Raw genomic sequence first — 12180 nt, 5'->3', positions numbered from 1 at the left:
ATTTATTGTACAGATGGCGGGCAGGTATACTGGACATGGGCTGGAGAGGACTGCGCACCCCTCCCCTCCATTGGGATGCATGGTGCACAGCTGTTTTTTCCCTGTGTATGGTGCTATACAATGTGACCCTATGACGATAGTGTGAATGTAACCCAATACGGACATGCATGCTCAGTTAGTTATAGCCGGGTCCTGCCAGGATACAGAACCCAGCAAACAGAGGACGCGGCAGCCTCAGGGCACACACCGTACGCCAGGGCTGCAGCAGGATGGATATACATACATGCTTTTCCAAACCCGGGTGTTAGTGCCAAGTCTAAGCTATGATGACACAGCTTGGCTGCGTTAAAACCGGATATGGGGTTAAGAGTGAAAAGAGCTAGCAACGCACTGTATAAGCCAAGTTCCCTGTTCCATAGATGACGAGGCATATACCACCATGAAATAGCCTGCTAGCATGAAAACACATTGGCCAGTGCAGTTGAATAGGAAATCTCCACAACTTGTCCTCCATTAAAATGTCTCATCTTACCAAGATGTTTCATTATAGACCAAAACAGCTGTGTCATCCTGACAGCCACCAACATCGCCCCTAGCCAAGTAGAAAATATATGATTAGGTATATTTATACACTTCTACTTTTTGGTGGTTGGAATATGATTGCAATTGGGAAGTTTAGCTACAATTACAGGATTGTAAATCATTGTTGACAACTTTGAAATGTGAACTTGGTGGAGATGTTGCGTAAACACAACTGTTACTTGTATCATCCATCTCCAGCACTGAGCATTTACTTAAGCCAACTGTGTCAGAGACGGACATTAAAATCTTCAGAATGCCACACCTGATTGTGGTAGTCTATATCGCCCAAGGAAATAGTATTATCAGAGACATGGCCGGTTTTAGACAAAGTTAGCAGTTAACAGGAGTATAAGGCAATCTGTAATATGGGACTGTAGGAGAATGTTATAGGAGATAGACAGATAGGTAGATTGATGATAGACGATAACTATGAAAGATGATTTATAGATAATGATAAAAATATTTATAGATGCATAAATATAAAGTAGTTTATAAATAGATAAGAAGATGGATGATAGAAGGTAAATAGATAAGAGAGATAGTAACAGTAAAAGGGAGATAGAAGATCGATTGATTGATTGACTGATAGATAATAGATGGCAGTAGATAGATAGAAGATATAGAGCTAGATAAACAAAAATCTAGATAGACAGATATATAGATAGGAAATTATGCGCATGCTCAGTGTGTTACAGCCGGGTCACTGGTAGACCCCGGGGGTGTGATCGGAGCAGTGGACCGATTCCAGTGCAATGCCCCTTACACAGCGCGGTCAAGCGTGACCGCGGCATGTAAGGGGTTAACACCCGCGATCGGAGGAATCGCCAATTGCGGGCGTTAGAGACGGGTGTCGGCTATAATATACAGCCAACACCCACAGGGTGTCAGCACCTGAAGCATGATGTAATAGTACTGCAAAATGTGCGAATGCACCTCCCGCCATGTAGTACTATTACATCAAATGTCAGGGAGGGGTAAAATGTATTAGCATTGCTATGTTGCCACAATTGGATATTTGACATCCATGTAAATCTGATAAGTAATTGGGACAATATATCACATAATAATAAAGGGCTAACCCAATAGTTCCTGCTCTTGTTACTGACTGTATTACTCTGTAAAGGTACAATGGCATCGCATTCACTCTTCACAAGGCGCCTGTGGTTGTACTAAAATTATGACATTTTCAAGTGCCAGCTGGCTTTATGTTCTGCTTTCAACCAACCACAGAGCCTGCTCATAAATAAACACAACCCCTGTAGATATGGACAAGCTCCGCACTCCCATCTCTGAAATATGTTAACATGTCTGCTGCTGAAGAGGTGATGGCTCACATGTACCAGGCCACACATATGCTCAGAAATACATATTTATTGAAGCTCTTGCTGTTTAAGTACATTGATAATGTAACCACAGACAATGGATGCAAACAATCCAGAGGCCTTTAGTTACTGACTCTTGATCTTGGAGAATTTATCTGAAACAATCTTTACAATACAAAGAAGAATCATTGACATAAGTAGAAACACTGCCGACACTCCTTGAGTGTTATTGAAAAAACGCCTTGACTTGTGACTCTGTTTACAGTTTATTTTTTCTTTATGTTTTCTATTTCCTGTGTACACCACGCAGTTACTGTATACAATGCACACATTGCTAATATAGAGAAAATTAACAAAAAAAACCTGGTATATTATTTCTGTACTAACCCCATATTTTAATCAGGAGTCATTCATAAATTACAAGATGTGCATAAAGAACTGGGCAAAACATTCACTGAGAAAACCATTTATCCAGCCTACTTACAATAAGGGTAAGTCCTCCACACTTAAAGGGAACCTGTCACCAGGGAGCGCATTTTCAGTAAAGACAGGTTTCAGAAGCTTTTTACACCTGCAGTGCAAAAATGCCTCTCTGCCTTTTCTAAGCATTTGTATTACAATGTGCTCCTTCACAGAGGTCACAGCCTGGTGAGATGACATCAGTAGGGCAGGGAGGAGCTATACAGGAGCACAAAGGTGTTTTTTGACATGCATCCAAACTAAAGCGCAACCCCTGTGACTACCCCAGGATTTTGTCAGAGTACAAGGTAAGTTATATATATTTTATGTAAATTTAATAGAGAATCTATGAAAGAAAACTGACCAGCTGCAAAATGAAAACTATGCATTTTGTAGTAAACTTAAAGGGGTATTCCCATCTGGGCATTCACATTTAATTAAATTCATGTGCCATATGTAAACATTTCTTGGATGTTATTAAGACAAATGTTCCTGTGTGAAGATAATTTCTCATAAACATAGCCGTGTTGTCCCTTAGAAACGAGATCAGCTTTCTCGGATACAACCACCTCACATTCTGGCAGGGGTGGCCAGACATGCGCTATTGAGTCCTGCCTGACCTCCTGAATTCAGCGTACATTACCACTGGATGGCAGTGGGACCTGCAGAAACTCCCGGAGAATTCATATACAAAAACTTTTTGTTTCTTTGGGCAATCCCTCCAGCAGAGGTGGCCGTATCCAGGGACACAGTGTTGTTTCTAAGGGACCATATGACTACATTTATGAGAAATTATCTTCACACAGGAACATTTTTTTTTAATAACATCTAATTGAAGAAATGTTTATATATGGCAGATTAATGAAACCGAGTGTGAATGCCCAGACAAGAATACCCCTTTAAAGGTTGTAAAACTGCTGAAATAGCTATTTATTCCACATTCACTGCATTTGGCCTTTGCAAATACCCTAAATCATCCTTAAGATCAATAGAAAGGCCATTAGACATTTCTAAAACATGGATTATGTGTCATGAAATTTGAAGTAAATTATCCTGTACCTCAACAAGAAGAAAAATAAAGACCTTGCACTTCTGGGAACTGTAGAGTGGAGTTGACTATGGATAAAAGGGTTCTCAAACAACCTATTTCATTTTAGAATCATAAATGCAAATATAAATAAGTTTCTTAATTTTAATAATTAGAGATATATCTATCCCAAATAACACAATCTGGTTTTTAGTCACATTTGAAAAAAAAATTTTTATTTGAAGAAATGAATAGATCAGGTGATAATATATTTTGTAATATACTTAAGTAAATCAGCTCCTCTGTGCCTTTTTGCTACTGTTCCTCCTGTAGTGAGTAGAGTATCTGAAAACCTAGGGTCCATCCAACTTTAGGCAGATAAGGAGGCTAATAATTAACTTTTTACATACTTAGAGAATACTTCCCTTCATGATTCAGAGATTAAACTATCCAGTGACTGTCTATAAGGAGTTAAAGGACATCTGCTATCAGGATCAAGGATTGTAAACCAAGAACACTTACATGTTGTTGTGTGCCTCCATGGCAGGATCTGCTCTTCTTTTTAGCTTTTTATGCACTTGTTTCCCGCCCAAAAAGCTCCAAGAATTATGCAAATGAGCCTGTGGGGCTCCAGGCTCCATTAACATCTATGAAGCCCGAAGCCACTCATTTGCTTAATTTTTAGAAATAAGATTATAAGAAGCTAAAAGAACAGCAGATCCTTTCAGAGGAGGAACACAGCAACATGTAAGTGATCTTGGTTTACATACCTTGATCCTGATAGTAGATGTCCTTAAAGTCATTAGACACTTTATTAGGTTCCTTTACTTCAAGGATACAGGACAGAAATCTAATTTAAACAAAGTGCTTACATAAGGAAGAAAGGCAAAGGAACAGATTTCCTTACTAAAGTATATTATAAAGTTTGCTATTATCATCTGTACTAGTGATTTTGAAAGTTTAGTTACACTTGAAATATTTTTTCAGTATATAAAGCTTTATATATCAGTAATATAAATGTAATAATGTCCAAACATTCAGAGTACTCTATCAAAAATGTAAATGCTCCCAATACAGTTATAGATTTATTAATTACAGATTTAAGGATATTTTCATAAATACACAAATATTATCAGTAAGCCACCAGATTAGTGAAACATGTAAGAAAGTATCGAGCAGGAGGACACAGTACAGTGCAGCCTTATTAAAGACAAAGATACATCAGGATATCTCCAAGTTAAAATAACCTGTCATATCTCCTGGCCCGTCTGTTGTAAATATGTATGTAAATATTTTATATTCCACTGAAAATCTTACATTTTGATGTATAGTTTCTTATAACTCTACGTTGTGTTATTCCTCCGTTTTTGCTTGCAAGAAATATGGAATTTAACAACTTTTGAAAGGGATTGATGGGAGTGATATAAAGATGGTATATGGACACAACTCGACACTGCAGCACTGTAGAAGGAATAATGGAGGAACAGCACAATTAAGTATTCCAGAATTGTTATATTATATATCATTATTTACTCAAGACATATCAGGGGAGCTGCCAGCTCCTTAAAACAAATGTTTTGGAGAAGGCCAAGAGACCCCTTTGCTTTGATGGGTCTGGGAGTTTAAGTCTCTGACATCTAGTACTCAGCATACAATTGTCTCACTTCAATTTACTAATTCTACATCTCAACAGTTATAGGGTTGGTCAGAAATTACTATTGGGGAAAATAACAGGCCCCTACACAATTAGAAACACAGGGCCCAAAGTTTGAAACAGTTGGCTCTGTGTCCCAGTAGCAGCCAAATATGTAACTACATCCACAGCTCCCATTCACTTTCCATAAGGGTTGTGGCTGCAGTAAAAGCAACCAGCCACAATTAAAACAATGAGCTAACCTCTTGTGGCTCTGTTCCCTGTGTTCACGCAGCACCAATCCAACTAAGCAGTGCATGTGAGATCAGTGTGGGTGTGGCACCTGCCACCACCCTCAAACAACCAATTGTAGAGCTGCCAGCAGCAGCCACTACACTGCGGATAGAGGAAAATGCAGACTACTCCATCCACCATATAGCAGACACTCAGGCTTACTGCAGGCTCACACCTACACCAATTTTATATTGACATCCTATCTACTGCAACAAGTGGCTTAATAGATGTCAAAGAGAAGTGGAGATGAGACATATAGTGAATGCAGGGAACAGTGAATGAAAACAAATTTATGGTAACAGAATAGAACACACTGATCATTTATAAACAATATAAAAATAGCATTATTAGGATACAAATGATTGAAAATAATGAATTCTGTGGTTGCTTTCCAATCAGACTGGTCCTGTAAAATGATCAAATGTCCCTACAGTGAATGTCAGCAAATGAGAAAAACATTTTTTTTTCTCTAAACAGTTCTGTCCCATTCATATTGCTGGTGAACAACTGTGGTTACTGGATCTGAATTGATTCATGCTCGATGTGCATTTCTGGCTGTAGTGCAGACTGCAAAGGCTCCACTGCCTAAAAAAAATATATATATAGTCAATATAATACATAATCAACAGCTTTGGTTGCTAAGTACTGTAGCTGCTGTGATATATTTGGGATTGCATGCAACCCACACTGTATAGTACAGGAGAATTTTAGGTCATCTCTACCAGTGTAACATATACAGTAGAAAAGGCACATATTAAAAGATTAGCATCAAACATTTGTAGGAATAAAAACTGGAAAACCCCATTAAAAGGGATATTTCTTGCTCAAAGGCCTGATTGTTCACAATACAATACCAACAATCAGTTATATATTCCATATATAGTATCCTCCTTGACCCCAATAGTCCTATGAAACACCCATATTTGAGTAAATTGGAGGGTTACCTGGGGAAATCCATTCCAGGCTCGCTTTGGATCTTATTATAGCAAAGGGCTGTGAATTCTGCTTTATGTATCGTTAATTAAAAGTATCAGTACAAACTCCTCATGCACTGGTTGCACTGATACCACAAACCACAACTCCATAATTCTCTAAATCCAGCTATCCCAGATATGTGCTGGAGAAACAGAACTTCTGCATTATCTGAACCACCCTTAAATTTGCCCTTTTTGGTCTCATGTGCAGCAGGTCTTGCCCCGGATTCTCTCTCTTGACCTTCCTAAGACCTATTTCTTGAACGTGTTACTTTACCTGTCCGTAAATACACCGTGAGCCTTATCCTGAATTTTCTAATGCTAAATCGATCACTGGAGCATCTTACTGCCATGTTTACTGGGCAAGTGCAGGGGTTCCAACTTGCCTCGGACCTTTGGCCCTCCTACTGTCTCACCCAAGAAGAGGCAGGGTGATCTGCCCCCATACCCTTTCCCTTAACCCTGTCTTAGGCTTTTTTTTTAATCTCTTCTGTGTCCCAGTTTGATGTTTCCCAATGTTGTAGTATACCTTATTCTGCAGTTGTTCATCTGTTAGGCCTCATTAAACCTGTTCTTGCAATATACTGGATCTGCCTTTCCACCTTTTGGTTGACATACTTCAGGCTTTTTGCTATGACTCCTCTCTCCTTCCCCCTTTTTATTTTTGTTCACTCTTTGTACTTTCAATAACAATTATCAAAAAGAGAAGTATCTTTAGCTTCCATTATTTTGTCATGAAATTTTGTTTTGATGCTGTCAGGATGTGTGAGATAACCATGTTAGGTCCCCATGAGTCCTCTTGAAGACATTGTACAAGCTCTGGCCATTTAGGGAACACTGACTGAGAATTTTTAAACATGCAACCCTGACCATTTTTTCAGCCCCTGTTGGATGACCTACAAAATGAACTTAAAAGGCTGCCCTCCAAGGAGCAGCCTGGAGTGAAGCTATGTGCTGTAAAGGGATGCATATAGTATGGATTGTATCCAGACAGCCTGGCACAGAATACATTGTGTGATTTTATATATATATATATATATATATATATATATAGATATATATATATGAGAAAAGCAGTGGACCAAACTTCTCAGACAAAACCTTCTAGGTTACAAATGCAGAAAGTACTAAATAAAATGACAGTTCATTGGGTACTTAATGGTTCTTACTGCTTTATACCCTGAGTGACACCTTCTAGTGCTACTGAGTCATAATTTGTGCACAGAAAAAAACAATGATGGCTTTGTGATTTTAAAATTATCTAGAATTGTGCTGGTGGGCCAAGAGAACATGTTTTCTTAGTAATGAGGGTGCACACTATAAATTAGACTGCTAATATATTATAAGCCCCAAAGTCAACTGGCGTCTCCATAGGGGGAAAAGAAAGGCAGCTGACAAGCTCAGGCTTGGGACTGGGAGTTCCTGTAGATTCTTGGAGGATGTTTGCTTTAACTTGGATTTATTTTTTAGAGGATAGAAGGTGTTTGAAATTAAATGCAGAAACAGCAGAGTTCAGGTCTTGGCATCATAGAAGTAATTGCTGGCATTGATGAAACCTTTTGTGATGAAACCCCGCTGTGGTGGAGAACTGGGAAAGTTGTTCTATATTTCATCAGCAGGAGATGAATGTATGCGTCACTCCTCAAGATTTACACACAAGCATTTGATTTGTTTTGGATCTTCTCTTACAAATTCTTTTAAATTTTAAAGGGGTTGTCCGAGTTCTTGAAAAAAACTAAAAGTGGCCGGGAGAGGGCTGCTTAGAAAAAATAAAGTCCTACTTACCTTCCGGTGCCCTCCGATATCCAGCGCTGCTGTCACTCCGGTCCGGGCACCATGTAAACAAACATGGCCGCCAGAGCAGCGCAGGACACAGTTTCCGGCCGGCCGTGGACGGGTACGCCTATCCGTCCCTATACAAAGCATTGTGTATGGGGGCCGGAATGTTGTCGGGTCCGGCCGGAAGCTGAGTCCAGAGCTGCTCCGGCGGCCATGTTTGTTTACATGGCGCCCGGACCGGGGTGACAGCAGTGCTGGATACCGGAGGGCACCGAAAGGTAAGTAGGACTTTATTTTTTTTAAGCAGCCCTCTCCCGGCCACTTTTAGTTTTTTTCAAGAACTCGGATAACCCCTTTAAGTTCTAAATCATGCAGGATTTGAAAAAAGGCAGCTTTTCTTTTACAGAAGCAGCCCTACAACTGCCCAGTGTTTGTCTCTGGCATTAGAGCTCTGCTCCACAGTTCAGGACCACTGTTAGACTTTTAATGGTGGCCTTCAGAAGAAGAAGGCAGGACATTACCATAGGTTCTCCTGCAGCTGGTGCTGCTTGGTTGTCTAATCAAAACCAGGTCTAAAACATAGAAAAGCTTGTATCCTGGGTGCCACAGTTATCTACTGACCACAGAGGTGCTCCCTCTGTCACTGAGCGGTCTAATAAGGTTTCCTGATGGTCGGTGTCAGAAGTTAAACTTGCAATGATCAGCAGGACAACATGTGTTAACCTCTTTAATGTTATATCTATAATGTATGACTGAGAAATCCTCCGAAGTTGGTTCTTTTTTATTATTTCTTCACTGTGTACTTCCTCACATGTGTTCCCTTTCTGACCATCACTCTTTAGTGTAATTATCTTTTCATGCTGTCAAGTGTAGCAGAACCATCAGCAAACAGTTGGTAATACCCAGGTAACTGGTACCAGCAGTACTGGAATTTGACTGTATTGTCTTCCAGGAGGTAGCAGAGTTTTCCCTGTACTGGGCAATGCCTGGGATCATCCTTGAAGATATTTTATAGTCTATGTTGACTGCACAGGACTCCCCTCATCATGTTCCATAAATCAATCAATATTTCAAGTGGTTTTGGAAGATTTCAGTTCTGAAAAGCTTCCGATGAGCTATTATTGACCTCCTTAATTACATGAATGGAGGTGGATACTATGTATGTAGTATACTTAAAGTCGGCAGAGCAACAGAAGACATGTATTTTGTAGAGTTTTGCAAATTACATGTATTTGAAAGCATGTCCAGGATAAACAGATACCACTGTAATCGTATACTGAGGGTGAGGCTGCAGAGAATGCCAAATTGTACTGCACTCCTCCAGAGACACATTAACCCTTTATAAGAAAAAGATTATTTGTGCAATGATATCCTATGGACAGTAATTTACCTGAGCTGTCGCAGAGGCTTCACTAACTGGTGCAAGTTGGACATACTGCACCTGGATATCATTGGCCTGAAGGGGAGAGCCATCGACTACACCAGTTGTTGGGTCAGCAGAGGCAACAGCGATGAGTTGTGCTCCTTGGAGAACCTGAAATATGAGACAAACAATGGTCTTAATTATTATATCATATTGACTGGACCAAATGATTTATTTATGGGTTTATTGTAGCACCCACAAACACATTTGTACAATATTGTTGACCAAAAGGGAGAACAAATCAACTCAGACCAAAAGGCTACAATTTTATGCATCTACCATATTATGGAAATGTTACTGAACAAAGAAAATTATAATACAAAGCCATGCTTTTTCAAAATACATAGATTTCAGCAACCCAGGTATGAGGTTTACGATCAGGGACCTCAGCACCAGGAGTTTCGGGCCCCAGAAAGCCAACAAAATATATTTTGGACCACTAGTTTAATAGGAATAATTGTCCCCCTTCTCACATCTCCAGGAGTTGGGATAAGGGAGGTTCAGCAAGTCCTTTCAAAAAGGGCATAATGACAATCACGCCAGTTCAGACTCATTAAATGCAAACCAACCTTATAGGGCTGTTCAGAATCAGTCCTCCTCTGTGGATATTTTGCCAGTAGGAGATCTTCTACTTTTTAATATTTTTTATTTAAGTTACTGTTTTGCTTTTGTGTGTTCCTTAATTCCTTAATTTTTGTATCTTTAATAAGCAATTTCAAATCAAATCAATCTACAGTCACACATTCAGTGAGTAACAGAGAATTTTGTTCCCTTGATTGTGACAACAACCAACATTTCCATGTGCAGTGCACCATGAACTTGGATGCTACATTCCAGAACTGAAGAGGCAAAGCAAGAATTTAGGAAAGACTCCAGAAAAATATTGTATACTTAGTGCCAGCCAAATAGGCATACCACAGTAATGATTACAGGGGAGGAATTCCGGAGCAGACAACCACTGAGCTTTCTGAAATGGCCAGGAAACAGTGAGTGGCATGTATATACAGAACTGTTGGAACAGACGGCTAAAGTATAACCCTTGCTGCCCCGTCATAGTTGATGCTTCAGTCATAGGCCACTTCATTCACATGAAAAAAAACGTTGAAAAATCTATGACTAAACAAAGATGATGTAGGGCTCTATTTTGTGAAATCCCAAAGAAAAAGAAATAATGAGGCAAAAGTTATGTCTGGTGGATGCCTGAACATAACTGGATTTCTCACATGGAGATAGGGATAAAATAGTGTCATATTCAGTATTATACAACTTCATAGATTGTAAGGTCCCTGATTGTAAGTTTCAAATAACCCTGTTATTCCTCTGTAATGACTTATGTTATTTATATATGTCCCCCATGATTTGTAAAATGTTATGATGGAATATGATTACGAGATATATAACATTTATAATAACATTTAAATATATGCATTGTATTTTCCAAACTTCATGCTATAATAATGTTAGGCTCAAGCAGGGGCGTGCATACAGGGGTAGCAGTCTTAGCAGCTGCTATGGTGCTCGCAGTGTCTATCTATATATTTATATAACAATGAACGTCTTTCATAGTGCCCACTTGAGACGTTAGCTCAGATAAGAAGTGTTAGGGGAGATGGAGTGGACTGCAGAAAGACAGGACTGGAATCTTTACTTACTGCCATCTACTTCCCCTATGGCACTGGTGCCAGAGGTGGCACTCAGCGCCCTTTCTTTGGTCACCCAGGCCTTCATGCCAACAGAGAGTTTGCCAGACAGGACTCAAGGCTTTCTTCTGTGGTTTAATACAGCCCAGGGCATGCCATGCTCAGGACTAGTGAGAAGGTGTGGATAGAGATGGATTGTCATTGGAGCTCCTGCTCTGGGTCCCCTGATTCTTCCTCTTCAGGGGACCCTGGAGGGAACATACAATCCAAATTTCTCCATCATCTTTCTATTGTATTTGTGAACTCAGGACACAAATACGATTGAAACCTGTGATACAGCAGGGATCAGTAAGTTACTTCTTAAATTGTCATGTTGGCACTTTGTGGCATGTATATGGGTATTGGTTGTAGTTTGGGCACACCGTCTCCAAAAGGTTCGCCATCACTGCCCTATGGGGTCAACCACTACTGGGACAGATGGGGGGTCTCTGACACCTGAATGTGTATATGCTGTATGTGTGCATGTATGCGCATACAGTGTATATATTGTAGCGGGGTCAGTTTTAATGTGATAAAGTCACAGAAAGGCTTGACGGCAGAAATGCGGTTTCCTTACAGCTTTTATTGGCACCCAAAACAATGCAGCTTTACAGACAAGTAAAATAAAACAAAGCGGAAAACAAAAGCGGGCTCATCTGAGCACTACCTGTACATTGGTAAGTCCCTCTCTAGCAAAACAGCGTACTCACAGCGGCTAGTGACACACGGCTGGCTAGCCTTCCAGAGCAATGTCTCTCACACAGAGCTCTAGCCCAGTATGAAGCTCTGGGTTAAAACCCCTTCTCCCAGCTGCACTTAGTAATTAGGGCTGTGCAGTCTCTGGTCAGTAATTAACCCTTTACCACAGGTATGGAAGTAACCTGAAAGGAATATATACACCATCTATTACCTTTCCAGCCGCTGTCCTACAATATGTCTACACTGTATGTATGTTTATGCTGTGTATATGTTGTGCGTTGTAATTGTGTATATATACTGTATGTCTGT

At 39.9% G+C, this 12180-nt stretch overlaps 1 protein-coding gene and 1 long non-coding RNA gene across 3 annotated transcripts in view; one reads left to right on the top strand and one right to left on the bottom strand.

Moving 5' to 3' along the window:
- Positions 1-1889: 1889 nt before the first annotated feature.
- BANP (BTG3 associated nuclear protein) overlaps positions 1890-12180 on the bottom strand; it is a 345686-nt gene continuing 335395 nt past the window's right edge. For both annotated transcript variants that reach the window (XM_072117099.1, XM_072117098.1), the window contains 2 exons: positions 9461-9604; positions 1890-5902 (listed from right to left, as the gene is read on the bottom strand). In XM_072117099.1, the coding sequence (XP_071973200.1) occupies positions 5831-5902; positions 9461-9604 (216 nt within the window). In that variant the 3' untranslated portion in view covers positions 1890-5830. The remainder of the gene's footprint in view (positions 5903-9460; positions 9605-12180) is intronic.
- LOC140070504 (uncharacterized) overlaps positions 2546-12180 on the top strand; it is a 49056-nt gene continuing 39421 nt past the window's right edge. The window contains exon 1 of the long non-coding RNA XR_011848932.1: positions 2546-2671. This is a non-coding gene — a long non-coding RNA (uncharacterized lncRNA). The remainder of the gene's footprint in view (positions 2672-12180) is intronic.

This window comes from Engystomops pustulosus, chromosome 7 (genome assembly GCF_040894005.1).
Source record: "Engystomops pustulosus chromosome 7, aEngPut4.maternal, whole genome shotgun sequence".
In the NCBI taxonomy this organism is placed as follows: domain Eukaryota; kingdom Metazoa; phylum Chordata; class Amphibia; order Anura; family Leptodactylidae; genus Engystomops; species Engystomops pustulosus.
The sequence above is the reverse complement of the archived record's forward strand: the minus strand, read 5'-3'. Positions and strand labels throughout refer to the sequence as shown.